A 27,981-nucleotide genomic window follows, 5' to 3' on the forward strand; every position below is an offset into this window, starting at 1 on the left:
TTACACTCAACAAAAATATAAACGCAACACTTTTGGTTTTGCTCCCATTTTGTATGAGATGAACTCAAAGATCTAAAACTTTTTCCACATACACAATATCACCATTTCCCTCAAATATTGTTCACAAACCAGTCTAAATCTGTGATAGTGAGCACTTCTCCTTTGCTGAGATAATCCATCCCACCTCACAGGTGTACCATATCAAGATGCTGATTAGACACCATGATTAGTGCACAGGTGTGCCTTAGACTGCCCACAATAAAAGGCCACTCTGAAAGGTGCAGTTTTGTTTTATTGGGGGGGGATACCAGTCAGTATCTGGTGTGACCACCATTTGCCTCATGCAGTGCAACACATCTCCTTCGCATAGAGTTCATCAGGTTGTCAATTGTGACCTGTGGAATGTTGGTCCACTCCTCTTCAATGGCTGTGCGAAGTGGCGCCTTTTATGGCCATCTAACAGCAGTCTGTATCAGACACCTGTTGTCTACATGCACTCAGGATGCCATTATGCAGCTGTGGACGAGGTTCTCTGGATGCGTTCCGACACAGGTGACCACACACCTCTTTTCCTCCCAACTGCGTCGTATTAGGCAGTATTTGCCGTGTCGAACTGGTTCCTGCACATTCTTGCTATGTGTGACATGGGCTTTAGAGTTTAATGAGGTGGGAAAAAACTGAGTGTACAAAAGAAAACAACCAAATTCAGTAAATTGTGAGACAAGAAACAACACTGCCATGAAAATGTCTGAACATTGTCCGATCACAACAACGCTGCTTTAAATTCTTTAATCTAATAGTCTATTTGTTGTTTTCAAACAGTTTAAGTATGGTAGATTTCTTTGTTTCACATTCACAGCTTGGCAAAAGTCATGAGGGCAGATTTCACAAATGAGTTTAGAAAAGTATAAAAGAAATCATGAATCTGGTTCAGACTGATTTTTAAGAAACTTGAATTCTAAGTGAACAGCAATAACAAATCTTATTGGCTCTTTGTCAACCACTCGGTTCAGACCAGAGCTCAGCGGAGGAGGTGGGTGTCCTCCAGCTGGAGGGTCTGGGGTTCCGCGTTATACCACTTTGTTTTTCAAAGCGTCCTTGAGCAATTTGTGATAATACTATTAGCAATGTGTATTTATCCTCTTCAGTCTTTTGGCGGTGCTGCAAATTTCACAGCACTAAATCTGACATACTGTAGCTTTAAAGCTGCAGTTCTTGGTCTGACTGATGATGTCACTCATGGTGTGTTTTCTTTATCAATAATGCACGTGTCTCACAGTATCACTTCTATAAGTCTTCGTCATCATTTTATTTGCTCAGAGTTCTGTGGTTCATTCTCACCCGTGCTTCTTGTCCTTGAACAGCAGTTTGCGTCCCGTTTCACTGAGCTCCAGCCAATCAATTTTGGAGTCGTGACTGATGGTTCTCAGATTGCAGCCTGCAGCCAAGTCCACTAGGAGAAGACCAGACACAACTAATCACCAAAGGTGTCAAAGTACGTCCAGCTGATTGTGCCACAATGACACCAAGAAAAACATGATCACATTCAGATTCAGACAGTTCAGATAGTCTGACAATTTCTGCAAATATTTCACTTTAATAAATGACGAGCTCAGTTACAGACACTGAACAGATATGAAGACTCCTTCACAACCAGTAGTGTCCTTGAAGGCCACCAAACTGAGGCTTTAGGAACTAAACAAAGTGACAAACAAGCTCATTTTAAGTGACATGTAACTTCAAAACCACACACACTGAAGGGGATGGAGAGAGAAGGAAGAAGAGTCTGCTTCTACTATATTCACACACACACTTTCCACAGGGTTGTGTGGATTTGTGGATGTGTTCCTCCCACGGTGCAGCCAGTGGGTTAAACGTCATGATGTGAGGGAGTCAGTCAGTCAGCCATGTGACACTTCATTGAGTGAGATAACTTCAGCTGTACTGGCCTGATTGTCACCAAATTGGTACATGCATTACACAAAGTGACCCCAAGATGGTTAGTGACTTTGGGGTCAAAAAGTCAAAGTCACTGAAACATACTTTGTATAAACCCTATGACTTCAAAAACCCAAACCTCAGGTCTCGATTTGGTTTACGTTTAGGGTGGTTACAGGCTACATTACATAGGTGCACTTTGGATTAATGTAGTACTGCAAATTCCTGCTGGCTGAGAAAGTCTCAAATACTGCTGGTAAGACTAACTGTTGAATTTCGACAGAAGTCCACTTGTCATATTTACAAGTAAACTGCCCATAAGGGCCGGGACACAACTGCACATTGATTTTAATTATTTTCGCCAAAAGCTCATTTCTCAAATGAACAAGCAGTCAAGACCTTGCTGCACATTTTTATGCAGAGTTTGTTGCCATCTAGGGCGATGTGAGCATTTCAGAGCTTCTGTATATTCCTACTTGAAACTCAAAATACAATAAAAAAGGCATTTATAAATGTCAGAAATGCATGACTTTTGGCAGGCAGAGCGTTCATCTCCCAATACTAATATATAAAAATTCAATTTGAGAGTTTTACGGTTCTTGACGTTTAGGACGTGTAAGTTTAACATATGGACAGACAGAAGGACAGCAATTTCTACTGACAAGCACAACTTACAGTTGAGAACAATCGTGTATAATCAGGAGGGTGATCACCAACACACACACCACACACACACACACACACACACACACACACACACACACACACACACACACACACACACACACACACACACACACACACACACACACACACACCTTACCAATAGCAATGGTCTTTATATCGATCAGATATGAAAGCTTCTTGTTGTCTTCGCTTCCTTTCTGCTTTCTCTCATTTAGACGGACACTAAACACACAAACAAATCAACAGTCAAAGCAAAACTGAATTCAGCAGTTTTACCATGAGTGTAATAAATACAGCATCAGCTGAGTGTAACTGGCTTCATTTGTTACTCCTCATTCTTGAAATCCCACAGCAGCCCTGATCAAGACTGTCATTCTAAAACATCCAGAGGCTGAGAAACAGATGGACTGAGCACAAACAACTGAAGTCAACGATTAATCAGACAAACTGACAAATGTTTGACAGCAGCAGAATCTGTGCTGACAAGCATCTGGAAACAATTAGAAAATCTATATTTAACTGCTTTCCCACTGACTTTTTGGCAGCTTTACAAAACCATAGCCTACGATGAAACCTATGATTTCTACACAGGTCACTACAGCCATCTAGAGGACAAACATGAAATTACACAATTACTGGCAAAAAGAAAAGAGAAATATTCTTATCCAATTACATTGTTCCGCAAATCTGATTGGTTAATTGTGTGAGATTTCAGACCATGAAATATCACGTTGACGGTGGCAAACTGTTGTATGGCTGGGGGGGCCTGGCTGCCTTTTTGTTTCTGTCTTTTGTCCTGTCTTTGTTTTTCCTTCCAGGTGGCTTGCATTTGGGACTGAGTGGCTGTGTAGCTGAGTTTATCAGGACCTCACCCTGATCACCTGAGGCTGATCACCTGCGGCTCGTCAGGACTCACAGCTGTGGTGCATCTACATGGATTGGAACTGGTCATTTAAGACTGGAGTACACAGTGTGTATTTGCCAGAGACTCGACCTTGTGACCAGACGGGTGAGATCGTCGTCTCAAGAGCCATCTCATCATCAGTGGATGCAGAGAACGTCCAGGTTTGATGCATGGTCTGTGAAAGAGGAGGGGGTGAGGTCTCACGCTCGTCAGCACACTTCCTGAGGTATTTAGATTTGTGACTAACATTTATACAGTCAGTAAATGTGGTGTCCCTCACACCTATATTATTGAGCTGTATGTAGTCGTTTAATCAGCTTCCACTGCAGTGGAGTTTTGTGAACAGGGTATTCCATGCCTGCAGGGTGGGAAGCTGATTAGTAATTAAGACAGGAAGTGTTTGCTGTTGTACACCTTTGAGCGTTCTCTCTGTGTGTAGAGTGTGGACTCACATGATTTCTTCTTTCACAGACTCGGTTTGTCGCGGCCACCTGGGGGTGTCGGCGGGGTCCTGGGTCCGAACTGGTTCTGGCTCCGGACCGTTTTGTGCTGCTGGGAGCACACCGCAAATCCGCCACGCCAGACCGCGCACTTATTGTTTGTATTTTTTCACCTCACTGTTATGTTTATTAAACCCTGTTATCCTTTGTACCGTGCTCTGCTTATTTTATACTGGGTCCTTCAAACGCTGGTCGGTTCTCCGGGCTGCGTCCGACACATAACACAAACTATTTGACCGATTCACATTTGATGTATTACTCCGTGCCCTGACTGCACACGTTGCTACACAGATGTTAATAATGGCGCTGTCAGCTAAGAGCAAGAGAAACTCGTGCAGCGACGACGATGCCGAAATGGGTGAATTTAATCTATCATATGAAATTACTGATTTGGTTTCTGATACAGAATTACTCAATGCAGCTGACGAGATGGAGAAATCTGTGGCTCTGCTCACAGAATTTACAGTTTGGCATGAACACGCTGTTGATACGGTAAGCTTCACCGACCGAATTACTTACAGAAAAATAAATCGTGCAAACGATGGAATTGGATTAGAATGGGAATAACCCCCTTGTGTCTGATGATTTGCAGACGTTAATGCTGGATTACAGTCGCAAATATCCAGTTTACAGTAAAAATCAATTTATCACTGTAAAATCCAGCATTAACATCCACAAATCATCAGACACAGCAGGGTTATTCATTAAATGTAACTGTTCCCTAAATTACCAGATTTTTCCAAAGTATAAATTGCATCTGAAAAAAATGTAGTAAAACTTAATCCCAGAGTAATACTGAATATTCCTTTTTTTTCTTCACTTTCTACAAAGTAATAAATTTGATAGATTCTTCTTCATGTTTTGATTGGGAATGGAATGTGCAGTGTTCGCAATGTTTTGAGTGTTTGGAAATAAAAGCTATTATAAGGATTTTTATCTTTACTTACTGTTATTTTGACCACAAGTTTTTGGTGGTGTGTGTGTGTCAGCCCTCTGATGCCTTTCATTGCGTTTCACTGGACTGACCTGATGAGGTGAGGGTTCATAAATTCAGTTCTGACTGTCCCCAGAACTTCACTTTTACCGTACTCCACCAGGCTCAGCTCGCCAGCATTAAAATCATACAGACCTGAAAACATAAAACGTGCTTCACAACACAAACAGAACTGATCGGAAAAGGGCTTCATGGCCAGAAAATATATCATCTACAAGCTGTAAGGTCCACAGCGTCTACGGAGCAAAGCACACTGCACTTACTTTAACAAATAGTGTCATAGTACAGCTGTAAACTTTAACTTTAAAGCTCTACTTTTAAGATTAGGCTTAAAACTTTCCTTTTTGCTAAAGCTTATAGTTAGGGCTGGATCAGGTGACCCTGAACCATCCCTTAGTTATGCTGCTATAGACTTAGACTGCTGGGGGTTCCCATGATGCACTGAGTGTTTCTTTCTCTTTTTGCTCTGTATGCACCACTCTGCATTTAATCATTAGTGATTGATCTCTGCTCCCCTCCACAGCATGTCTTTTTCCTGGTTCTCTCCCTCAGCCCCAACCAGTCCCAGCAGAAGACTGCCCCTCCCTGAGCCTGGTTCTGCTGGAGGTTTCTTCCTGTTAAAAGGGAGTTTTTCCTTCCCACTGTCGCCAAGTGCTTGCTCACAGGGGGTCGTTTTGACCATTGGGGTTTTTTCCGTAATTATTGTATGGCTTTGCCTTGCAATATAAAGCACCTTGGGGAAACTGTTTGTTGTGATTTGGCGCTATATAAATAAAACTGATTTCATTTGATTTGATTTAAACATGATAAACAGGCACAGGAGATACTTCAAATCCTCACATCACCTTTTTTAATCTGCAGACCCCTTGTTTATACTTACAGCTGTGCTTTCAAAAAGAACTTTTCATGGCCTCCAGAACTGGGCCACGGAACCTGAAAGGGATGCAGCAGCATCAAGGCCACGGTTCAAGTACAGAGGCACAGCTGCTCACAGTGTGGCCACGTGTAGCTTCTTTAATGTGTGGTCATTTGTTACCTCACTCAGTTTATTCGCCACCAGATCCCCCAGCAGAAGCGTGTCAGAGGTGTGAGCCACCAGGTACCGATCTTTACCCAGAATTTTGATTTCTTCGATCTCATAACCATAGTAGGACTTCAGGACCACCCGGGTTCCTGTGGACAGGTTCCTCACTATCACTAGAAGAAGAAGAGATGGAAACCCAGTTTGTATTTCTGAAATGAATTAATATCAGTAATTAAACTGAAATCAACAATCCCGCACAGTCACGGGGGAGTGGAGCAGACACGTGTTCTTACGAAAAGAAAAAAAGATGAAATCTAGGTTTGAATCTTCCATGTGCCTTGTGGCAAACCGCAGCACTATTCAGTTTCTCCAATCACAACCACGGAAGCTGAAATCTCCTTCAGAGTTGAGATGGGTGTCTTGTGCCTGACTCTGTGGTATAACTCACAAACTCGCAGCTTAAAGCAGATAACCCGTAAGTTGAGAGGAAATGGCGTCTCATTAATTTAGAAGATCGTCACTTAGCCTGGAAAAAGAGTCTGTTGCTCTATATGGCAAAGCTAGGCCATCTTACTACTCATCACTAATTGAAGAAAATAAGAACAACCCCAGGTTCCTTTTCAGCACTGTAGCCAGGCTGACAAAGAGTCAGAGCTCTATTGAGCCGAGTATTCCTTTAACTTTAACTAGTAATGACTTCATGACTTTCTTTGCTAATAAAATTTTAACTATTAGAGAAAAAATTACTCATAACCATCCCAAAGACATATCGTTCTTTGGCTGCTTTCAGTGATGCCAGTATTTGGTTAGACTCTTTCTCTCCGATTGTTCTGAGTTATTTTCATTAGTTACTTCCTCCAAACCATCAACATGTCTATTAGACCCCATTCCTACCAGGCTGCTCAAGGAAGCCCTACCATTAATTAATGCTTCGATTAAATATGATCAATCTATTCTTTATTAGTTGGCTATGTACCACAGGCTTTTAAGGTGGCAGTAATTAAACCATTACTTAAAAAGCCATCACTTGACCCAGCTATCTTAGCTAATTATAGGCCAATCTCCAACCTTCCTTTTCTCTCAAAAATTCTTGAAAGGGTAGTTGTAAAACAGCTAACTGATCATCTGCAGAGGAATGGTCTATTTGAAGAGTTTCAATCATGGTTTAGAATTCATCATAGTACAGAAACAGCATTAGTGAAGGTTACAAATTATCTTCTTATGGCCTCAGACAGTGGACTCATCTCTGTGCTTGTTCTGTTAGACCTCAGTGCTGCTTTTGATACTGTTGACCATAAAATTTTATTACAGAGATTAGAGCATGCCATAGGTATTAAAGGCACTGCGCTGCAGTGGTTTGAATCATATTTATCTAATAGATTACAATTTGTTCATGTAAATGGGGAATCTTCTTCACAGACTAAGGTTAATTATGGAGTTCCACAAGGTTCTGTGCTAGGACCAATTTTATTCACTTTATACATGCTTCCCTTAGGTAGTATTATTAGACAGCATTACTTAAATTTTCATTGTTACGCAGATGATACCCAGCTTTATCTATCCATGAAGCCAGAGGACACACACCAATTAGCTAAACTGCAGGATTGTCTTACAGACATAAAGACATGGATGACCTCTAATTTCCTGCTTTTAAACTCAGATAAAACTGAAGTTATTGTACTTGACCCCACAAATCTTAGAAACATGGTGTCTAACCAGATCCTTACTCTGGATGGCATTACCCTGACCTCTAGTAATACTGTGAGAAATCTTGGAGTCATTTTTGATCAGGATATGTCATTCAATGCGCATATTAAACAAATATGTAGGACTGCTTTTTGCATTTGCACAATATCTCTAAAATTAGAAAGGGTCTCAGAGTGATGCTGAAAAACTAATTCATGCATTTATTTCCTCTAGGCTGGACTATTGTAATTCATTATTATCAGGTTGTCCTAAAAGTTCCCTGAAAAGCCTTCAGTTAATTCAAAATGCTGCAGCTAGAGTACTAACGGGGACTAGAAGGAGAGAGCATATCTCACCCATATTGGCTTCTCTTCATTGGCTTCCTGTTAATTCTAGAATAGAATTTAAAATTCTTCTTCTTACTTATAAGGTTTTGAATAATCAGGTCCCATCTTATCTTAGGGACCTCATAGTACCATATCACCCCAATAGAGCGCTTCGCTCTCAGACTGCAGGCTTACTTGTAGTTCCTAGGGTTTGTAAGAGTAGAATGAGAGCTTTCAGGCTCCTCTCCTGTGGAACCAGCTAACAATTCAGATCAGGGAGACAGACACCCTCTCTACTTTTAAGATTAGGCTTAAATCCTTTTTGCTAAAGCTTATAGTTAGGGCTGGATCAGGTGACCCTGAACCATCCCTTAGTTATGCTGCTATAGACTTAGACTGCTGGGGGGTTCCCATGATGCACTGAGTGTTTCTTTCTCTTTTTGCTCTGTATGCACCACTCTGCATTTAATCATTAGTGATTGATCTCTGCTCCCCTCCACAGCATGTCTTTTCCTGGTTCTCCCTCAGCCCCAACCAGTCCCAGCAGAAGACTGCCCCTCCCTGAGCCTGGTTCTGCTGGAGGTTTCTTCCTGTTAAAATGGAGTTTTCCTTCCACTGTCGCCAAGTGCTTGCTCACAGGGGGTCGTTTTGAACATTGGGGTTTTTACGTAATTATTGTATGGCTTTGCCTTGCAATATAAAGCGCCTTGGGGCAACTGTTTGTTGTGATTTGGCGCTATATAAATAAAATTGATTTGATTTGATTTGTGGCTTCCCTCACTAGTCTCATTTTTACACAGTCACATCAGACATATTTACCATGCAGAGTACAACACTGTTTGGATTTCTTAAAGACTGACAGAAACAAAGTCCAAGACGTATTCAGGGACTTGGAAATGTTCATGTATCCATCGCCAGACCTGTCTTAAACAATGAATCAAAGTGTGCCAGGAGGCGTGCGATATACATTTTATGTCTGTTTTTAATTTCACAGTATGAAAGCTTTTCTTGTTGGTCATTAAATTTACACATTTTCTGTATTCTTATTGCATGAAATTGGTTAATTGGCATTTATTTATGAACATATTTTAAATTTTGTACTTAATCAGGGGTTCAATCATTCGGATAAGGACTAACTGCTCTAAAGAATTTAGTACAATAATAATAATAAAATTGTCATGTTTCCTGCAATAATCTAAATTTTCTCATCCAATATGTAAATGTGAAATGGAGATAGTGCTTGTGGCTTTTTTGGGATTTAAATAACTTAAAAACTGTAATTTCTTTATATATATATATTTTTTTTTTTTTTTTTTTACATAGCCTTCTGGCCTAGGACTGTTACACCAAAAACAGATGGTATTGCTGATTTTGTCCTTTGTTCTGTCCAGTGCTAACTCATTTTGGAGCTATTAAAATATGTTTTAGTGGTAAAGCTTAATCTTGGACTCATGTTCCTGTGTGCATGCGTGCATGTGTGGTGTTTCTCTCTACCTGGCTCAGGCCAACGTAATTAATCAAACTTGTTTATAGATGGATCGCCGCAGGCAGCAATCAAACAACTCCACTCCGCCACACAATGTTCCCTATGAAAAACACACAGAAAGGCAAAATGCACACAAAAATCAATAACACAAAACCTTTACTCTTAAAACATTTAAGAAATATGTGTGCATACTAGAGTTTGACACTGGCTTGTCATCATCTGGTGGCAGTAACAGAAGAACAGACCTCATATTTATGTAAAAGGTTTATTTGTTTATTTATTTTTTGTCTCCTGGACTGTTACCAGACGCTTTGTTGTTCATTATTCTAGTGCCAGTTGTCAAGGACAAAGTTGGGAAGGTTTGGAGCTTAGATAATTATTAGATAATTAATTGCACTAGTCGGTATGGCATCAGAAGTCCTGGATAGGATTTTGTTAGATTGTCTGCATGATTATATTTGTACCACAGAAAACCAGTTTGGCTTTAAGACTAAACATGTTGCTGATTTATGTACCTATGCTTTGAAAAAGGTTGTGGAACTGCACCGGAGATAAAAACTCTTCGGTCTTAATTGGTTTTATTGACACCTCTAAGGTTTTTAATTGCTTACGAACTGTTTGTGAAACAAAGACAAAAAGGCATAAGAACATGGCGTACTGCTCCGCTAAGAAGCAATGTTTCCACTCTTAATGTATGTGTGTGTGTGGGGGGGGGTTTACAATCACTAGCTCTCTTCAAGGTATAAATGAATGATTTATCTGAACAATTAAGATGATGTAAAAGTGGTTGTATGATTGGTGACACTCTTATTAATATTTATTATATAACGGCTGAGTGGATCCGTGTCATGTGATTGGTGCTTTGTATGTCACATGACATGGATTATCTGTCCCATTTGTGTTGCATTGCAAAACAAATCCACTGCGCTGTCTGGAGGCTGTTAGCAGGAAGCTAGAATGAAAAGATGGACTAATTTCTGACGTGGGTTTTTTTTCCCGCTGCACTGAGGAAGTACAGTCTTTTTTTTGTAGTACACGCGCGCACAAGCGCCGACCCGGTTGTGTGAGAGTGGGACAACGACACAAGCAAGACGACGATTTTATTGAGCTAACTGATGGTGCTAATTCTTGTAACACACACACAAAATCCACTCCGCTGTAAGCCATCTAGATGCATTAAGAGCTGTTCAGCTGTTCATCTGAAAAGCTGACGTGATTTTTGGCTGCACTGAGGAACTACACAAAGTCTTTTTTTATGGAATTCCAAAGTCAGTGCACTGCATCACTGGACTACATGTCACAATCTGGACTTTAGCAGCAGTGTAACACCAAAATGTAAGTCCCTTTTCTGTTGTTTATAAATTAATGAAATATCAAATGACAAGGATCTATTTTAGCCGTTATATAAAACAAATAAATGTTTTTACATTCTTTCAATGGAACAAATATTTAATTTAAATAACTTGTCCGGAATTAGTTTGATTAAAATTTTAACCCTAAGTTAAAACTGTGTGCCCGTTGATGACTTGCGTGATATGGCGGCGAGTCTGAATGGTGTAAAGAGCAATTATCTTTTTTCCGCCTCTCTCGCTTCCTTTCTCTCCTGTAACCAGCTCTATCCTCTGTCTGCAGAGGACAGAGCTGTCTCTCTACTACAAAACATGTAGCAGGCAGGCACTAAAATCTTTGATTTCAGACTTCACAAATGTTTTTAACTGTTAAGCTTTATTAACTATGCCTGCAAAAATATGTCCGCAGTCTAAAAATTATCGGACCTAAATTTATCGGAAGCTAATTGGTCCGCTGATGGTTTTCAAAGTTATCTGAAAAGCTAATCCGATTATGAAACATTAGTTTCGATAAGTAGCGGTCAGTGGATAGCGGAACTGTGCCCACCACCGAAAATACAACTATCAACTGTTTCAGAAGACCATACAAGTCAGTTTTAACATAAAAGGTAAATATACTCAAAGGCATATGCTCTTTAAAGTTTAGCAGGAAAACAATAAGAGAAAAAGGAGTGCGCTAACGGCTCCAAAACCCTTATTATCTGCCCAAGTGGCTGATGAAAAAAAAAAAAAAAAAATTCCACCAAGGAACGCTTCTTACCGCTTTCAACTGATCACTGATCTCAAAAACGACCCATGCAACGGCCAAAAAAACTGAGATTTTCATTCCTAATTATACACATTAAATGTCTGATGATGACGACATGAGACAGTAGCATGTGTTTATACACTGGAGATAACATGCTGGCAAGAAATTCCATATGTTCTCACGTCAGTTAAGATAAATAAGTATGCTGTAGGCCTCTCTATCCCCGCCCCACTATAGGTCCACGTTTAAAAAGGTGAGCATGCAGAAGCTTCAGGTTGACTCGGGGTATTACTTTAAAAAAAACCTAGTGTGGTGGAAGCCATTTGTTTTCTACTGCAGGAGTTACAGGTTTCAGGTTTTATTGTGAAACTTGATAAATAACTTTATGTGTCGACTGAATTTTTCTAAGAACACTATCATCATCTTGCTGTTGAATCCTAGTTACAGTGTGATACTTTAACCCCGGTGGAAATATGACAATTTTTTTTTTTGGTTTTTATGGCTTTGTGGTTTTTATAATAGACTTTGAGTCTATCAACAAAAAATAAAGAAAGAAAGATCATAATAATAGTAATAATAATAACATTTCATCCTCACTCCATCATATTTCCTGCATTACTGTGGAATCACATGTCAGAAAAAACCACAACATGCTATCAATAATACGACAGCAGTGGCGGTCTTTACAGCACAGAGACGAGATCATCTTTCTTCCCAGGCCAAGCTGGTGATTGTGTACAGGTTTGGAATCTCTTTTGGTTTGGCTTCTTCCCACAGCCCCTTCCTTGAAGACCATTAAATACCCGTAACCTGCCAAAAAAAAAAAAAAAAAGTAACACTTATCATCAACATGCAATATGCAACAATGCTAATTCTTTTTCGTGTGCCTCTGTTTCCAAACTGTTAAAATAAACTGCACTGACCGATTGTAGCTGCCGAACACGACGGACTGGCCGCTGGGGCTGGTGACGGCGACGGTGAACTCCTTCTCTGTCTGATCACGGCCGTAATCAAAAATCTGCAGGACGTGACCCTCTCTGTCGTAGGCCACCACCTTCTTGTCGCAGCCACCCACCATGATGCTCTTTTGCGCCCCATGCCAGGGCGTAGGGCGGGCATGGGTGCTGCAGCAGCTTACCCTATGTCACATACAGTGAGGATGTTGTGGGGAAAAGAAAGTTTTCACTAATGGAATGAACCTCAGCTGTGGGGAAAACGTGATCTAAGTCGCTCTGAGAGGCAAACTGGAATATAAGAGCAACTTTACAGTGACTTTATCTCACTTCCAGAATACCTCAGGCTGCTACTTTGTGCAAATAAATGATTAATCAGGAGCAAAAATTCGACAATTTGTGCGCACAAAGTATTATTTATTAGGCTATAATTAATATATTTAGACTGCTGATTAATTTATGTGCATATTTTTTTCCTTGATTAACACCTGCCAGGGGCTGAAGAAAAGAATGCACTGTGACTGAAGATAATCATTATTACAACATTATGAACATCTGCAAAATACATACAGCAGCAAAGAAAACACATTGTATGTTTATATACACTAATCATGGTAATTTGGGGCTTTTAATGATCTATACTGAACTATTCTTTTGCCACAGACTGAGAGGATGCTGACCAAGAACAAAGCCCCTGCTCCAAAACCAACACCCTCAAGCTCGACTGAAAATTGTGGATGGAATAATGAAGGAGGAGGACTACCTCCAAATTCTTCAATGTCACCTCAAATCAACAGCTTGACAGTTGAAACTTGTCCATAATTGTATGTTCCAATCACACAACAAAACTGGTTGTGGGTTGGATAAAACTGGATAACGTTAAGCTTCTGTAATGGCCTTTCAAAAGCCCCAACTTCAACCCTTTTAAAAATTTGTGGATGCTTAAAAGCTGGTTTGTGCCAGGAAACCAACCAGTTTAACTGAACTCTACCAGTTCTGCCAAGAGTGGTCATATATCCAGCCGGAATTATGCCAGAAACTTGTCGATGGCGACCAAAAGCATCTGGTTGAGGTGTAGCCTGCTGAGGGACATTTAACTAAAATTAGTGGGAGTGTATGTATATATTTAAGCCTGTATGTATATTTTGACTGTGATGGATTAGAGAAGATCCAAAAGGAATTCAAACTTGTGCACTCAGTTCTTGTTTTTTAGAATCATTAATGAAATGTGCTATACAATCATTCCACCCTGACAAAATAACAGGTACCTGAGACTCTCCTGATCCTTCATCTTCCAAAAAGTAACGGGCAACTGTTCCATCAGCATGACCACACAGGATGCCTTTACCAGAAAGACTGAGAACAAGAAAAGAAAAAACTCTGCTTGCAGCTACCGTTGACCAACGATGAGCCTTTATGAAATGATTCTGATGGACTGAAACATTGTTTAGCATTTGGTGAATTCCTGCACAACCTAAAGCAGCTGACAAACCATTTGAAGACGTATTTACTTGGATGTCAGTGAGATAACACTGGACTCTGTGCGGAAGAGTGTTGCTGTCTTGTTTGTAGGTACGTTGCCAGCACGAACCTGTGAAACACATCAGAAACATTAACACAAACTGCAATAAAATTTAAAAAATGTCACTTATCAGTTACAGCCTGGACCTTATTTTAACCACACGGGCACTACGGTCAGCCATGTGATCAATCATCAGACTCTCAGTCAGTCACACTGACCTGCTCGCACCTTTTACACGTTCGTATCAGCAGCAGACAAATGATGACAACATCTCACCAACTACAACACATTTCCGGGGGAAATAACACTAATAGCACCTGGATGGTGGAGAGTAACAGAAACAACAAATCTACAACCAGAGACAGACGCTGCCTTTGAAACTCCAGCTTGCATTCATGATTCTGAAACTGGTAAATCTACTTCATGTTTCCACATTTGTTGCCAGTTTTGTTAATTAACAGCTGGATGCTCAAGGGTTTCCCTCGATCTGGGGCTCCAAGCAAGATCTCATCCCGTGGGGTCAAAATGATCATGTCAACGGTGAACAAAAATCCCAGAACTACACAGAGGGACCTGATGAATGACCTGCAGAGAGCTGGGACCAAAGTAACAAAGGTTACACACCATGCAGAGAGGGACTCAAATCCTGCAGTGCCAGGCATGTCCCCCTGCTTAATCCAGGACATGTCCAGGCCCGTCTGAAGTTTGTCAGAGAGCATATGGATAATCCAGAAGATGATTGGGAGAACATCATGTGGTCAGATGAAACCAAAATAGAACTTTTTAGTAAAAATTCAACTAGTCATGTTTGGAGGAAGAAGAATGATGAGTTGCATCCCAAGAAAACCATATCTACTGTGAAGCATGGGGGTGGAAACATCATGCTTTGGGGCTGTTTTTCTGCAACGGGGACAGGACGACTGATCCGTGTTAAGAGAAGAATGTACGAGTACAGGGCCATGTATCATGAGATTTTAAGCCAAAACCTCCTTCCATCAGTGAGAGCATTGAAGATGCAACGTGGCTGGGTCTTCCAGCATGACAATGATCCCAAACACACCGCTCGGGCAATGAAGGAGTGGCTCTGTAAAAGGCATTTCAAGGTCCTGGAGTGGCCTAGCCAGTCTCCAGACCTCAACCCCATAGAAAATTTGTTGAGGGAGTTGAAAGTCTGTGTTGCCCATCGACAGCCCCAAAACATCACTGTTCTAGAGGAGATCTGCATGGAGGAATGGACCAAAATACCAGCTACAGTGTGTGCAAAACTGGTGAAGACTTACAGGAAATGTTTGACCACTGTCATTGCCAACAAAGATTATGTTACAAAGTACTGAGTTGAACTTTTGTTATTGACCAAATACTTATTTTCCACCATAATTTACAAATAAATTCTTTACAAATCCTACCATGTGATTTCCTGGATTTTTTTTCTCATTTTGTCTCTCATAGTTGAAGTGTACCTATGATGAAAATTACAGACCTCTCTCATCTTTCTAAGTAGGAGAACTTGCACAATCAGGGACTGACTAAATACTTTTTTACCCCACTGTAACTTTCATTTTTGGGGAAAGGAGGCTGCATTCATCAACTGCATTCCAAGGAGCCTGTCACACCACTATGAGTCAACAAATGCAGCTTTCGATCACTGGAGCCCTAAATTGAGACATAGCTGTTTCTAAGATACAATTTACATTTTGTTTACTATGCAGTTGGTCATTGCAAGTATTTACATAAATGTAGTGATGACATAACAGTAACCAAGTGGTCAGTGCTTCCTAAACAGAAGGTTCCCAGTTCAAGACCCCCCGTGACCATTCCCCAAATAATGTGGAGGTGGCACAGGAAGAGTATCCGGCGTAAAACCTGTGCCAAATCAACGTGCAGATCCATATCAAATCCACTGTGGCAACCTCGAGCCAAGAAAAATAAATAAATAAAGCTGAGAGAACTTTCTTTTTACAAAAGACATAATACCGTTCTAAAGTTAACATATTTGGTTTTCGGTAAGCAGCTGGATTTTTGGTGACCTACCTTGCCATCAACTGCTCCAAGAACAATTGAATTCTCTGTAGGCCAAAGCAAGCAGGTCACAGTACACTGCAACACGGGGAACAGAATAACACGATCAGGGCATCAATAACAACGGCTGCTGCTGCTTCACAGGCAACAAATTTAATGTCAAAAATGACATTTTCTTTCAATTTACCCTTCCCCATGTATTCTCATAAGTTACGCCTCAGTAGATAAATATGTCTATGCTCTGATGGTTCCAAAAACAAACAAACAAAAACAAACAAACAGTGATTTCTTGGTTCCACTCTTGCTTTGAGTTGTGCTCTGAGAGGTTTCCTCTAAATTATTTAATAAAAAAATTACTGCTATATATTTTTGATATTTTTATTTACCATGTCAGATGAAAGCATGAATAAAATTCTACTTCTGATGTCTTGCCATTTTTAAGACTTCTGAAAAACTGACTGAAGGCCTTATTTTAGATGAACAATTCAATGCTTTTTAAGATTTTTTAAGGATCTGTTGGAGTCCTGCTGTCTAAATAATTCATGTAAACAAATTTAAATCCCTCACTGGTGACTTTAAGTCCAAAACCACTCTGAAGCCAGACAGACACAACACAGGCACTGACCCTGTTAATACACAACATACAACACACACATTTTGAAGATCAAGGTTTGTGTTCCATGAGTACATGTTGCTAGTTTTTCTGCAACTCAGTGGATTTATCACAGTTTATTGCCATACAGCTTCCAGTGGAAATTGAGAACCAGCTCCATTTGAGAAGTGGTTCCAAATTTTTCAGTCAAGGTCAAGGTAAACTGTATTGTCCCATTAGGGAAATTTGTCTTAGGCGTTGCACTACATTATCACTTCACAGGGCAGAGAACAATTTACAAAAGGACACAAATCACATTAAACACAAGAATTAAAATCTAGACTAAAATCAGGAAATACATTACGATGACAACACGGACACATTAAACTATTTAAAGTGCTGAGAAAAGTGCCAGATGCTAAAGTGCTGAAGTTTATTGCACGTTGTTCTATTGCACTAATTACTTGCATTAGATAGTCCATCACCATCCAATGCTACAGACACGATCAATTCCTTTTAACAATGCCTCCACATTTCTCTGACATTCCTCATGGCAAACTGCATGACATGGACCAGGAGCCATTAGAATGTATACATACAAAATGCCAATGATTCCTAACATTTTGTTATTAAACCCTTATGACAAAGAAATTTAATAGAGCCTTGATGTTTTACTGTTTAAACATGAACTTTACTATAACTATAAATATAACCAACAACCAACCAAAGTATGTCATGTTGGTGCCACACTGCTTTTATTCAGATTGGCAGTTGCGGTGACGCATCACTCAGCATTTGCATCAAATAGACCTCTAGTCTATTTTGGCCAGGCCTAGCGGGTGACACAATGACCACTTGTCTCTTGTTGTAAAACATCCACGCTGATTAAAATTAATTGGCAGCTGGTTGCTTTGCTTCTATTGCTTGTAGCTAATGTGACCAAGGGGTGATGGGGTCCTGACCATGCTTGACAGCATGGTAAACAATGCTGTCTGACCACCCTCTGCTGTACAAACTATGGAATGACATATTTCCAACAGCCAAAGTGTTTTTCTGCATTGTTCATTTGATAAAGTAAAAGTTTTCACATTGGCAAAATTGTCGGTCAGGCTCTCATAATTGTTTGGTGTCATTAAAAAGATGCTTGCTCACTCTGAAAGTTCATCAATGAATATTTGGGAAATTTTAATAGAAAATACACCAAATAACACCAACAATTTTTTCAGGAATTCTAATTTGAACTACAGTGAATGTCAAAGGCTTGGGGAGGCCGATACTCTAACCACACTTTTCCAGCTCCACCTGGCAAACCTGCTCCTTTGTGTATCTGGCAGGAGGTAGGTCTCAGAGGTCGCTCAGTGGATGTGGTGTGATTTTATTATTGAACTCTGGCTTGATGCAAATGATGTCAGTATCTGGATAGATGGCCTACAGAGGCCTCTCACTGAACATCTCCATAAACATGATATAAATAGCCTCAGCACAGATCTTTATGCTAACTTACTGTCTGAAGAAATTTATTGCAAATGCTTTTTTTGTCAGACCTAAAAGAGAAGACAAAACGATCAGATGCATCACCATAACAAATATTTAACATTAAAACTTAAAACGAGCCAGTGGACATTACCAATCAACTCCTAATTTGTAGACAAAGATGACGTTGTCTGACTGGGCGATGGCGATTTTGGTGGAGTCCGGTGAGAAGGCCATGTCATTGATAACATAGCTCTGTTTTCCATACTTAGCAAAGCACAAAATACAGAGAAATATTACAACTCCACCTGCAAAGTCATCGTGAGCAACAAGCATACACATGAAAGAAAGTCATTATCTGGATCAGGAGCACGTCTGGACCACCTGACACCCGGTTATCGTATTGTGCTTTTGAAAAAGAAAAGGACTTCAAGTACAAAAATGTGTCCTTGACATGGGATGACAGTTTTATTTAATACACAATTTATCTCAGGATAATTTATCAGAAAGATCACACTCTAGCTTACTTTAAGTGTAGTTTAATCTCGCAGCGCAGTCTCGTTTGAGAGCGGCCGCTAAAAGGGTAAAATATGATGCATATGGCATATTTTCTCTACTGCTGGAGACAAAAGCACAGCACTTTCTCTGAGATTTGGGGCAAATTACACACAAAGTGAAAATACAAAGAAAAAGTGACGATGTTGTGCGGAAGTGGACATGTGTTGTGGTTTGTTTATGACCTGGAGCTCAAACGTATCGAGATGGTTTTGCAGGCGAAAGAACACAGCTACTCTGGTTAGTTGTGTAGGCCAACACTTACCGACACGACGTTATGTGCAGACGCGAGTTGAGGAGCGGACCAGCGTCTGACTGAACCCAGCGCTAAATAACCAGAAAGCGGTTCCAAAAACAAAACAAATTTATTTCCCTTTTGTGCAATAATTGTGTACAACATAAATGTGCGGTTTGTCTGGCGAGGTGAAGGACGGCGCGCTCTCCAGCGCCCAAATGGATCGAAGCCCGACGCTTCTGGACCCAGACTCACCGCCGAACACCCCCCAGGTGGACACGACAAACTGACTCTGTGAAGGATGGAAAAGGTGAGGTAAGTCAACAGCTACAACAAATATCCTTCAAAGGCACACACTATCAGCAACACATTCAGGTCTGAATTTAAGCTTTATGTAAATGAGCAGCCTCTCACAACAGGTGGAGGATCATCATTCCGTATGCCACGGCAGTGAGAAGCGAGCTGCATAATTCTCATCAATGTTCGAATATACTGCGTAACAAAATACCAAATTACTGTTAACACTTATTCAGACAATCATCACCTCTGATGTGTGCTGACAGCATGTGTCCCTCACCCGTCCTCCTTCACAGGCACGATGTGTCAACCCAGGCGCGGTCCTCAGCGTCTCACAAACTAACGTCACAAGGTCGAGTTCCCGGCAATTCTGCTCGAATCACTCATGGCTTAAATGCAGAACACCATCTCATTATCTGCTTCAGCTGAAAGTCTTTAAGTTTACACGTGAGCATCATCCACAGGTGCAGCTAATAATGCTGATGAGGGTGAAGGACTCTTCTGCCAGCACCTTCTCCACAGACAAAAACCAGTTTGCATACCACCTGGAGAGCAAAGAAAAGAAAACAACACCAAAATGTCCAGCCAAACCCCCCAACACACAACAGACGTATCCCATTTGCCTCGTCTTCCCTTTTCCAATGGGAACTGAAAAACACTTTTCGCAACTGCTTTGGTGATTGCAGCCAAAAACAAAACAGTACATAATTTTTCCATGCGAAGTTATGCTGTGTATATATTGTGCATCGGGAACAACTGTCCCCATTAAGTGGTCACATCGTGGAATATCACGCAGGGTTCAAACGAGACTGCGCTGCCCCATTTAAGACAAAAAGAACCTGCAGATAACGGAAGCAAATATGTAGTATTCAGGCTGAGAAATCAACTCCAAACCTTTGAAAACATTTTAAATGATGTAAAGACTGATGTCATGTCTGTTCTTCATTCAGATGTAAAACATACAGTAAAATTAAAATGGAAAAAAAGATATTTTAAGGAGATTAAATTATGTTTACTCACGGGCATCAATACATAAGACTGTGGCATGGAGCTGAGGAAAGGTGTGATACTCAACGCTACTCATAATTTCACAGTAGAGGTACACACTGTGAGGTGACCACTGCTTAACCCTTATGGGTCCACAAACATAAAAACCACTGACATGGACCTAGTAAACTTACAAATATGAACTGCAGTCGTAGATGAAAAAATTTTGGATCACATTACCTTTCAGCCAGAAATGTGAACGGTGCCGCAGGCACGGCTGATTCCGTCTGTCTTACCTTGGAGTCTAGAGGCTTTGTGGAGAACTTGTCCTTCTTTTCTCCATGATCATCAAAGAGCAACACCACTCTGTCAATGGTGCAGACAGCAAACTTGGTATTATCTGGAGCCCATGCCATGCACGTCACTTTGGCAATGCTGTCCTATGAAGACACATGTTGAAGGCACAGTCATAATGTCTTACTCTCCTAACTTACAGAGACTCAAAGGATTCCAAAACCACATCATCTGTAGGGATGCTCAGACACTGGAGAACAAATACAGTGCATGTAGAAACACTTCACTTTCCCATGTTTTGTTACAGCCTTATTCCAAAATGGAGTAAATTCATTTTTTCCCTCAAATGTCTACTCACAACACCCAATAATGACAACATGAAAAGGTTTTTTATTTGATTTATTTATTTTTGCTAATTCATTAAAAATTAAAAACTTAAAAAAAATAAAAAAAAAAATCACACATCCAGAAGTATTCACAGCCTTTGCTGAGCACTTTGTTGATGCCCTTTTGGCAGCAATTACAGCCTCAAGTCTTCTTGAATATGATGCCACAAGCTTGGTGCACCTATTTTTGGGCAGTTTGGTCCATTCCTCTTTGCAGCACCTCTCAAGCTCCATCAGGTTGGATGGGGAGCGTCAGTGCACAGCCATTTTCAGATCTCTCCAGAGATGTGCTTGGTTTGTGCTCTGACTGTCAACTGTGGGACCTTATATGTAGACAGGTGTGTGTCTTTCCAAATCATGTCCAGTCAACTGGATTTACTCCAGGTGGACTCCAATTAAGCTGTAGAAGCATTTCAAGGATGATCAGTGGAATCAGGAGGCACCCGAGCTCAATTTTGAGCTTCATGGCAAAGGCTGTGAATACTTATGTGCATGTGATTTCTTAGTTTTTATTTTGAATAAATGTGCAAAAACCTAAACAAAAATACAACAAAAATTTTTCACATTGTTATTATGGGGTATTGTGTGTAGAATTTTGAGGGGAATCTATTTTGGAATAAGGCTGTAACATAAAAAACTGTGAAAAAAAAGTGCAATGCTGTGATTACTTTCTGGATGTACAGTACAAGATGTCAGAATGTCCACTTTACTGCCTTGGGTTCTGGATGGCAACCACCCAAACAGACAACCAGTCCAACCACACCTCTTGAAAGTAAGTAACCATCTATCTGCCGCAGTAAGGTAAAGTGTGGGCAGTAAACACTAAGGCAAGTGCGTGCTGGATCAGGCACAAGGGAACATGTCGCATTTACAAAATGTCATAGGTCATGCTCCCTCCCAATGCAAGTGACACTCCTCACTTGAGCCTCTAAGTAACTGCTCCTTTGACCCAAAATTTTCCAGTGTTGTAATGCTAAGTTCCTCACATGACTTAAGAATAAAAATGCCCCGTGTCACTGAGGTGATAGATCAGAAATTTAATTAAATATATAACCTTTCAATTTTCACCTCTTTAACTTTAAATGAAGGAAGCCACGCTTGCCACACCCCCTTTCCTTTTGAAGAGGATACGTATATTCCTCCGATAAAGTGGGTGCCTCAGTGGGCGTGTCTGACAGAGAGATCAGGATGGAGTTTCCAACTTATGTCACAGAAGCTGTTTCAGCCTCAGTTTTTGCTGAAGTTCCTCGTGTATAGCACTTTGAGATAATTTGTGTTATAATTTGTCTCTGCATAAACAAACTAAGTTGAATTCAGTTTTTATGTGGACCCTGAAAGATTTATGGGACTTTGAGGATATTTATCCTGGAAAACCAATCATATTTAGGCAGTGAGGTACAACAAAACCAAACTTGTACAACTATAGAACATTACAAATTAATATTTAATTCATAAGCTTGTGGTGCTCCAAGTTCTTTTTTTTTAATTTAGGGCTTTCTGAGACTTTGCTCAAAAGCAAACTAACAGAGAAAATTAGAAATCCACCCAGCTCCCTCACATCTCACACCTGAACCTCTCCACCAGTCACCAGTACACGAACAGAAACACTAATCCAGCGATTATTAAAAACAGGGAACTATCTCTGTTTTACCATCATGTCCACACTAATCTGTCTATTTTAAACACCCAAAACAAGTGTTTTTGTTTTTAATGTGTTTTTTTTTACCCAACTACTGATAATTCATGAAATTAGTTGCAGAAGTGATCAGTACACTCACCTCCAGCAAGAAGGTCAGCGGTTTGACGCCTCATTTTCATTATATCTGGAGTTGCTTCAGAAACTCCTGTATCCACTGATGGTGATCCCAAGCAAATCAGATGAAGTGAAAAGAAACGTACAACTATTCCGACAACTGAAGTTACACAAATGGTCAAACGTTTGGAGACACTCTCCCATTGTTTGTGAATAACTTTTAACTTACCAAGAGAAAATTTTAAGAAATAAATGGACTGCATTTATATAGCGCTTTTCCATCAGACGCTCAAAGTGCTTTACAATTATGCCTCACATTCACCCCGATGTCAGGGTGCTGCCATACAAGGCGCTCACTACACACCGGGAGCAATAGGTGACACCTTAACCACTAGACCATCACCTCCCCTATAAATAAGAAGCTGAGGAATTTGAATTAGCCTTAGGGTGCTTTATGAATATGGGCCCAGGTCTTTAGAATGAAACAACACTAGAACTGTGGTCTGTAGCCAAACTGAGTCTTTTTGGCCTTGATGAAACAGATCAGGAGATTTTAGGGCTTTTGAACTTCTGTTCTGATTCCCGTTTACAGGCAGCAGTGTGTGACCCTCCAAGGGGACATGCCCCTCACTTTGGGAACCCCTCCTCTGTGGTTAATTCAATTTAATTATCTAAAACTGGCTGCACATGAAAATGACGTCATGATTCCTTTACAGCATTTTCCGAATCATGACGTCACAGTTATTAATTATGCGGACATGAGCATCACTAAGTATTAATAAGTGCTTAACGCAGACGAACCAACCTAATGCTAACTACAGCATAATCGGACACTCGTACAAATCGAAAGAACGACGTTAGAATCGATCGCTGCTTTGGCTTTCTGGTGTTAGCATTAGCTGCAGCGTCGCTGAACTTACCTGCGGGGTTAAAAGAGTCTTCATATGTTTCAGCTGCATTTTCGGAAGCCTGAAAGGCACTCATGTGGGAGAAATTTTGCTGACGCAAGTATAAAAATCAGGATTTTGAATTACGGCTACAGTGATGTTACGCCTGACAACGAAGTTTCGACGCTTGTGTTGAAATCGTTTTGGCCATTGAACACTGCGTCGAAACTTGGTTTGCTCCCGGAAAACCTCTTAAACCGATTAAAAAGTTTGAACCACGGATAAAAATATCTAAAAAAAAATATATATATATATATATATCAGCAATACAAGAAAAAAAACCTAAATTGTTTTTAACAAATAAAAATTTGACAACCTCGACATTTTAAGGATTTTAATTAAACTTTTAATTATTAGCATTGACCAATATTTAGATTACATTTTACTCACTTTTTAACTTGTTTATTTTAAGTCTATCCTGGATGTTCTACAGCTTTTTGTCAAGCAGATGTTTTACCTTTTGTGTAGCGAACCAATTTCTGATACAATGCTTCAAGAAGGTTCGAAGCTTCAGCTTCGCTCAAGCAAGCCTCGAGCAGAAAACAAGCGTGGTCTCCTTAGATACCGAAGGGGCGGGGCTTTGGCTCCACAGGCATGATGGGAAATGTGGTTTGGCAGTTGCTACCATAACACAAACTCATCAGTCTTCTTTCGCTTACCGGTGCTTTTTTTAATGGAACAATGTACCTAGTCATGTCAAATCTCTGTCAAACAAAGTCCATTTTAAATCAATTGTTAAAGTAAAGACTTTTTATTTCATGTTTTTATTACTGAATTCAGTTTTTATTTACTCCTAGTCATGTTGTCCAGTCAGTCACATTTACACTCAACAAAAATATAAACGCAACACTTTTGGTTTTGCTCCCATTTTGTATGAGATGAACTCAAAGATCTAAAACTTTTTCCACATACACAATATCACCATTTCCCTCAAATATTGTTCACAAACCAGTCTAAATCTGTGATAGTGAGCACTTCTCCTTTGCTGAGATAATCCATCCCACCTCACAGGTGTGCCATATCAAGATGCTGATTAGACACCATGATTAGTGCACAGGTGTGCCTTAGACTGCCCACAATAAAAGGCCACTCTGAAAGGTGCAGTTTTGTTTTATTGGGGGGGATACCAGTCAGTATCTGGTGTGACCACCATTTGCCTCATGCAGTGCAACACATCTCCTTCGCATAGAGTTCATCAGGTTGTCAATTGTGACCTGTGGAATGTTGGTCCACTCCTCTTCAATGGCTGTGCGAAGTTGCTGGATATTGGCAGGAACTGGTACACGCTGTCGTATACGCCGGTCCAGAGCATCCCAAACATGCTCAATGGGTGACATGTCCGGTGAGTATGCCGGCCATGCAAGAACTGGGACATTTTCAGCTTCCAAGAATTGTGTACAGATCCTTGCAACATGGGGCCGTGCATTATCCTGCTGCAACATGAGGTGATGTTCTTGGATGTATGGCACAACAATGGGCCTCAGGATCTCGTCACAGTATCTCTGTGCATTCAAAATGCCATCAATAAAATGCACGTGTTCTTCATCCATAACAGACGCCTGCCCATACCATAACCCCACCTCCACCATGGGCCACTCGATCCACAACATTGACATCAGAAAACCGCTCACCCACACGACGCCACACACGCTGTCTGCCATCTGCCCCGGACAGTGTGAACCGGGATTCATCCGTGAAGAGAACACCTCTCCAACGTGCCAAACGCCAGCGAATGTGAGCATTTGCCCACTCAAGTCGGTTACGACGACGAACTGGAGTCAGGTTGAGACCCTGATGAGTACGATGAGCATGCAGATGAGCTTCCCTGAGACGGTTTCTGACAGTTTGTGCAGAAATTCTTTGGTTATGCAAACCGATTGTTTCAGCAGCTGTCCGAGTGGCTGGTCTCAGACGATCTTGGAGGTGAACATGCTGGATGTGGAGGTCCTGGGCTGGTGTGGTTACACGTGGTCTGCGGTTGTGAGGCTGGTTGGATGTACTGCCAAATTCTCTGAAACGCCTTTGGAGACAGTTTATGGTAGAGAAATGAACATTCAATACACGAGCAACAGCTCTGGTTGACATTCCTGCTGTCAGCATGCCAATTGCACGCTCCCTCAAATCTTACGACATCTGTGGCATTGTGCTGTGTGATAAAACTGCACCTTTCAGAGTGGCCTTTTATTGTGGGCAGTCTAAGGCACACCTGTGCACTAATCATGGTGTCTAATCAGCATCTTGATATGGCACACCTGTGAGGTGGGATGGATTATCTCAGCAAAGGAGAAGTGCTCACTATCACAGATGTAGACTGGTTTGTGAACAATATTTGAGGGAAATGGTGATATTGTGTATGTGGAAAAAGTTTTAGATCTTTGAGTTCATCTCATACAAAATGGGAGCAAAACCAAAAGTGTTGCGTTTATATTTTTGTTGAGTATATTTGTTCATGATTATGTAATTTTGACAATTTTACTTGCTTAACTAGTCAATATTTATTATCGTTTTTATTACTGTTAATTATATTCTCTTGTTCATTTCATTACCTCAAGTTTCAAAGGACCACAATTTGTCACCTTCTTGTGTTATCCTTGTGAATTTTAATGTAAATGTATACAATGTATCTCACACACTCACTCAACTTCAACGGTTTATCTGGGATCAAGTTGTGGGGGCAACAGCTCCAGCAGAGGACCCCAGACTTCCCTTTCCTGGGCCACATTGACCACCTCTGACTGGGGGATCCTGAGGTGTTCCCAGGCAAGTGTGGCGATATAATCTCTCCACCTAGTCCTGGGTCTTCCCCTCAGTCTCCTCCCAGCTGGACGTGCCTGGAACACCTCCCTAGGGAGGCACCCAGGGGGCATCCTTACCAGCTGCCCAAACCACCTCAGCTGGCTCCTTTCAACATGAATAGTTTTGACTGTGTTGAAGGCTTGGTCTCCAAAGTAAAGTTCAAACAAGGTTGACGTCCATTGGATACTATGACATGCTACATATGATAACTAAGCATGACACATGGTGTAAACTATTCCTTTTTAGGACCCTATTAAACCAAACAATAATTTGCGTCATTCTTTAATGAGAGGACTTTTACATCAGCGCATGTTCGCCATCTGTAGCTTTCTGTGCTCATGCTACGCCACAGCAGTGCTGCAAGCGATCTGGAGACTTTTTTCTGATTTGTGAAAATTGTGTCAATGGCGGTATTTATGAAATCGTCGAATTCTGCCTAAATGCCAACTCTTGGATATTTCAGTTGTAAGAGCTCCTCATTTTCATTGATACAGTGAGGAAAATAAGTATTTGAACACCCTGCGATTTTGCAAGTTCTCCCACTTAGAAATCATGGAGGGATCTGAAATTTTCATCTTAGGTGCGTGTCCACAATGAGACATAATCTTAAAAATAAATAAAAAAATAAAAAAATCCGGAAATCACAATGTATGATTTTTTTAAATAATTTATTTGTATGTTATTGCTGCAAATAAGTATTAGAACACCTGCGAAAATCAATGTTAATATTTGGTACAGTAGCTTTTGTTTGCATTTACAGAGGTCAAACGTTTCCTGTAGTTTTTCACCAGTTTTTCCACACACTGAAGCAGGGATTTTGGTCCACTCCTCCATACAGATCTTCTCCAAATCTTTCAGGTTTGGAGTTTCAGCTCCCTCCAAAGATTTTCTATTGAGTTCAGGTCTGGAGACTGGCCAGGCCACTCCAGGACCTTGAATGCTTCTTACAGAGCCCCTCCTTAGTTGCCCTGGCTGTGTGTTTGGGGTCATTGTCATGCTGAAGACCCAGCCATGACCCATCTTCAATGCTCTTACTGAGGGAAGGAGGTTGTTTGCCAAAATCTCACAATACATGACCCCATCCAGCCTCCCTTCAATACGGTGCAGTCGTCCTGTCCCCTTTGCAGAAGAGCACCCCCAGAGTATGATGTTTCCACCCCCATGCTTCACGGTTGGGATGGTTTTCTTGGGGTGTTCTCATCCTCTAAACATGGTAAGTGGAGTTGATTCCAAAAAAGCTCTATTCTGGTCTCATCTGACCACATGACCTTCTCCCATGCCTCCTCTGGATCATCCAGATGGTCACTGGTGAACTTCAAACGGGCCTGGATATGTGGCTGGCTTGAGCGGGGGGACCTTGCTGCCTGCAGGATTTTAAACCATGACAGCATCATGTGTTACTAATGTAATCTTTGTGACTGTGGTCCCAGCTCTTTCAGGTCATTGACCAGGTCCTCCTGTGTAGTTCTGAGCTTTCTCAGAATCATCCTTACCCCACAAAGTGAGATCTTGCATGGAATCCCAGACTGA

At 40.9% G+C, this 27,981-nt stretch overlaps 1 protein-coding gene and 1 long non-coding RNA gene across 2 annotated transcripts in view; both read right to left on the reverse strand.

Moving 5' to 3' along the window:
• ift172 (intraflagellar transport 172) overlaps positions 1-23,812 on the reverse strand; it is a 155,752-nt gene extending 131,940 nt beyond the window's left edge. The window contains 7 exon segments of the mRNA XM_034162804.1: positions 13,864-13,951; positions 14,107-14,186; positions 16,149-16,214; positions 18,233-18,272; positions 18,356-18,468; positions 20,572-20,715; positions 23,629-23,812. Coding sequence (XP_034018695.1) covers positions 13,864-13,951; positions 14,107-14,186; positions 16,149-16,214; positions 18,233-18,272; positions 18,356-18,468; positions 20,572-20,715; positions 23,629-23,667 — 570 coding nt within the window. The 5' untranslated portion in view covers positions 23,668-23,812.
• LOC117503483 lies at positions 1,344-5,158 on the reverse strand. The gene is made up of 3 exons (XR_004558576.1): positions 5,056-5,158; positions 2,762-2,847; positions 1,344-1,453 (listed from the first exon to the last, which is right to left on the reverse strand). It is a non-coding gene; the product is annotated as an uncharacterized LOC117503483 (long non-coding RNA).
• Positions 23,813-27,981: the final 4,169 nt, after the last annotated feature.

Source organism: Thalassophryne amazonica, chromosome 21 (genome assembly GCF_902500255.1).
Source record: "Thalassophryne amazonica chromosome 21, fThaAma1.1, whole genome shotgun sequence".
Lineage (NCBI taxonomy): Eukaryota > Metazoa > Chordata > Actinopteri > Batrachoidiformes > Batrachoididae > Thalassophryne > Thalassophryne amazonica.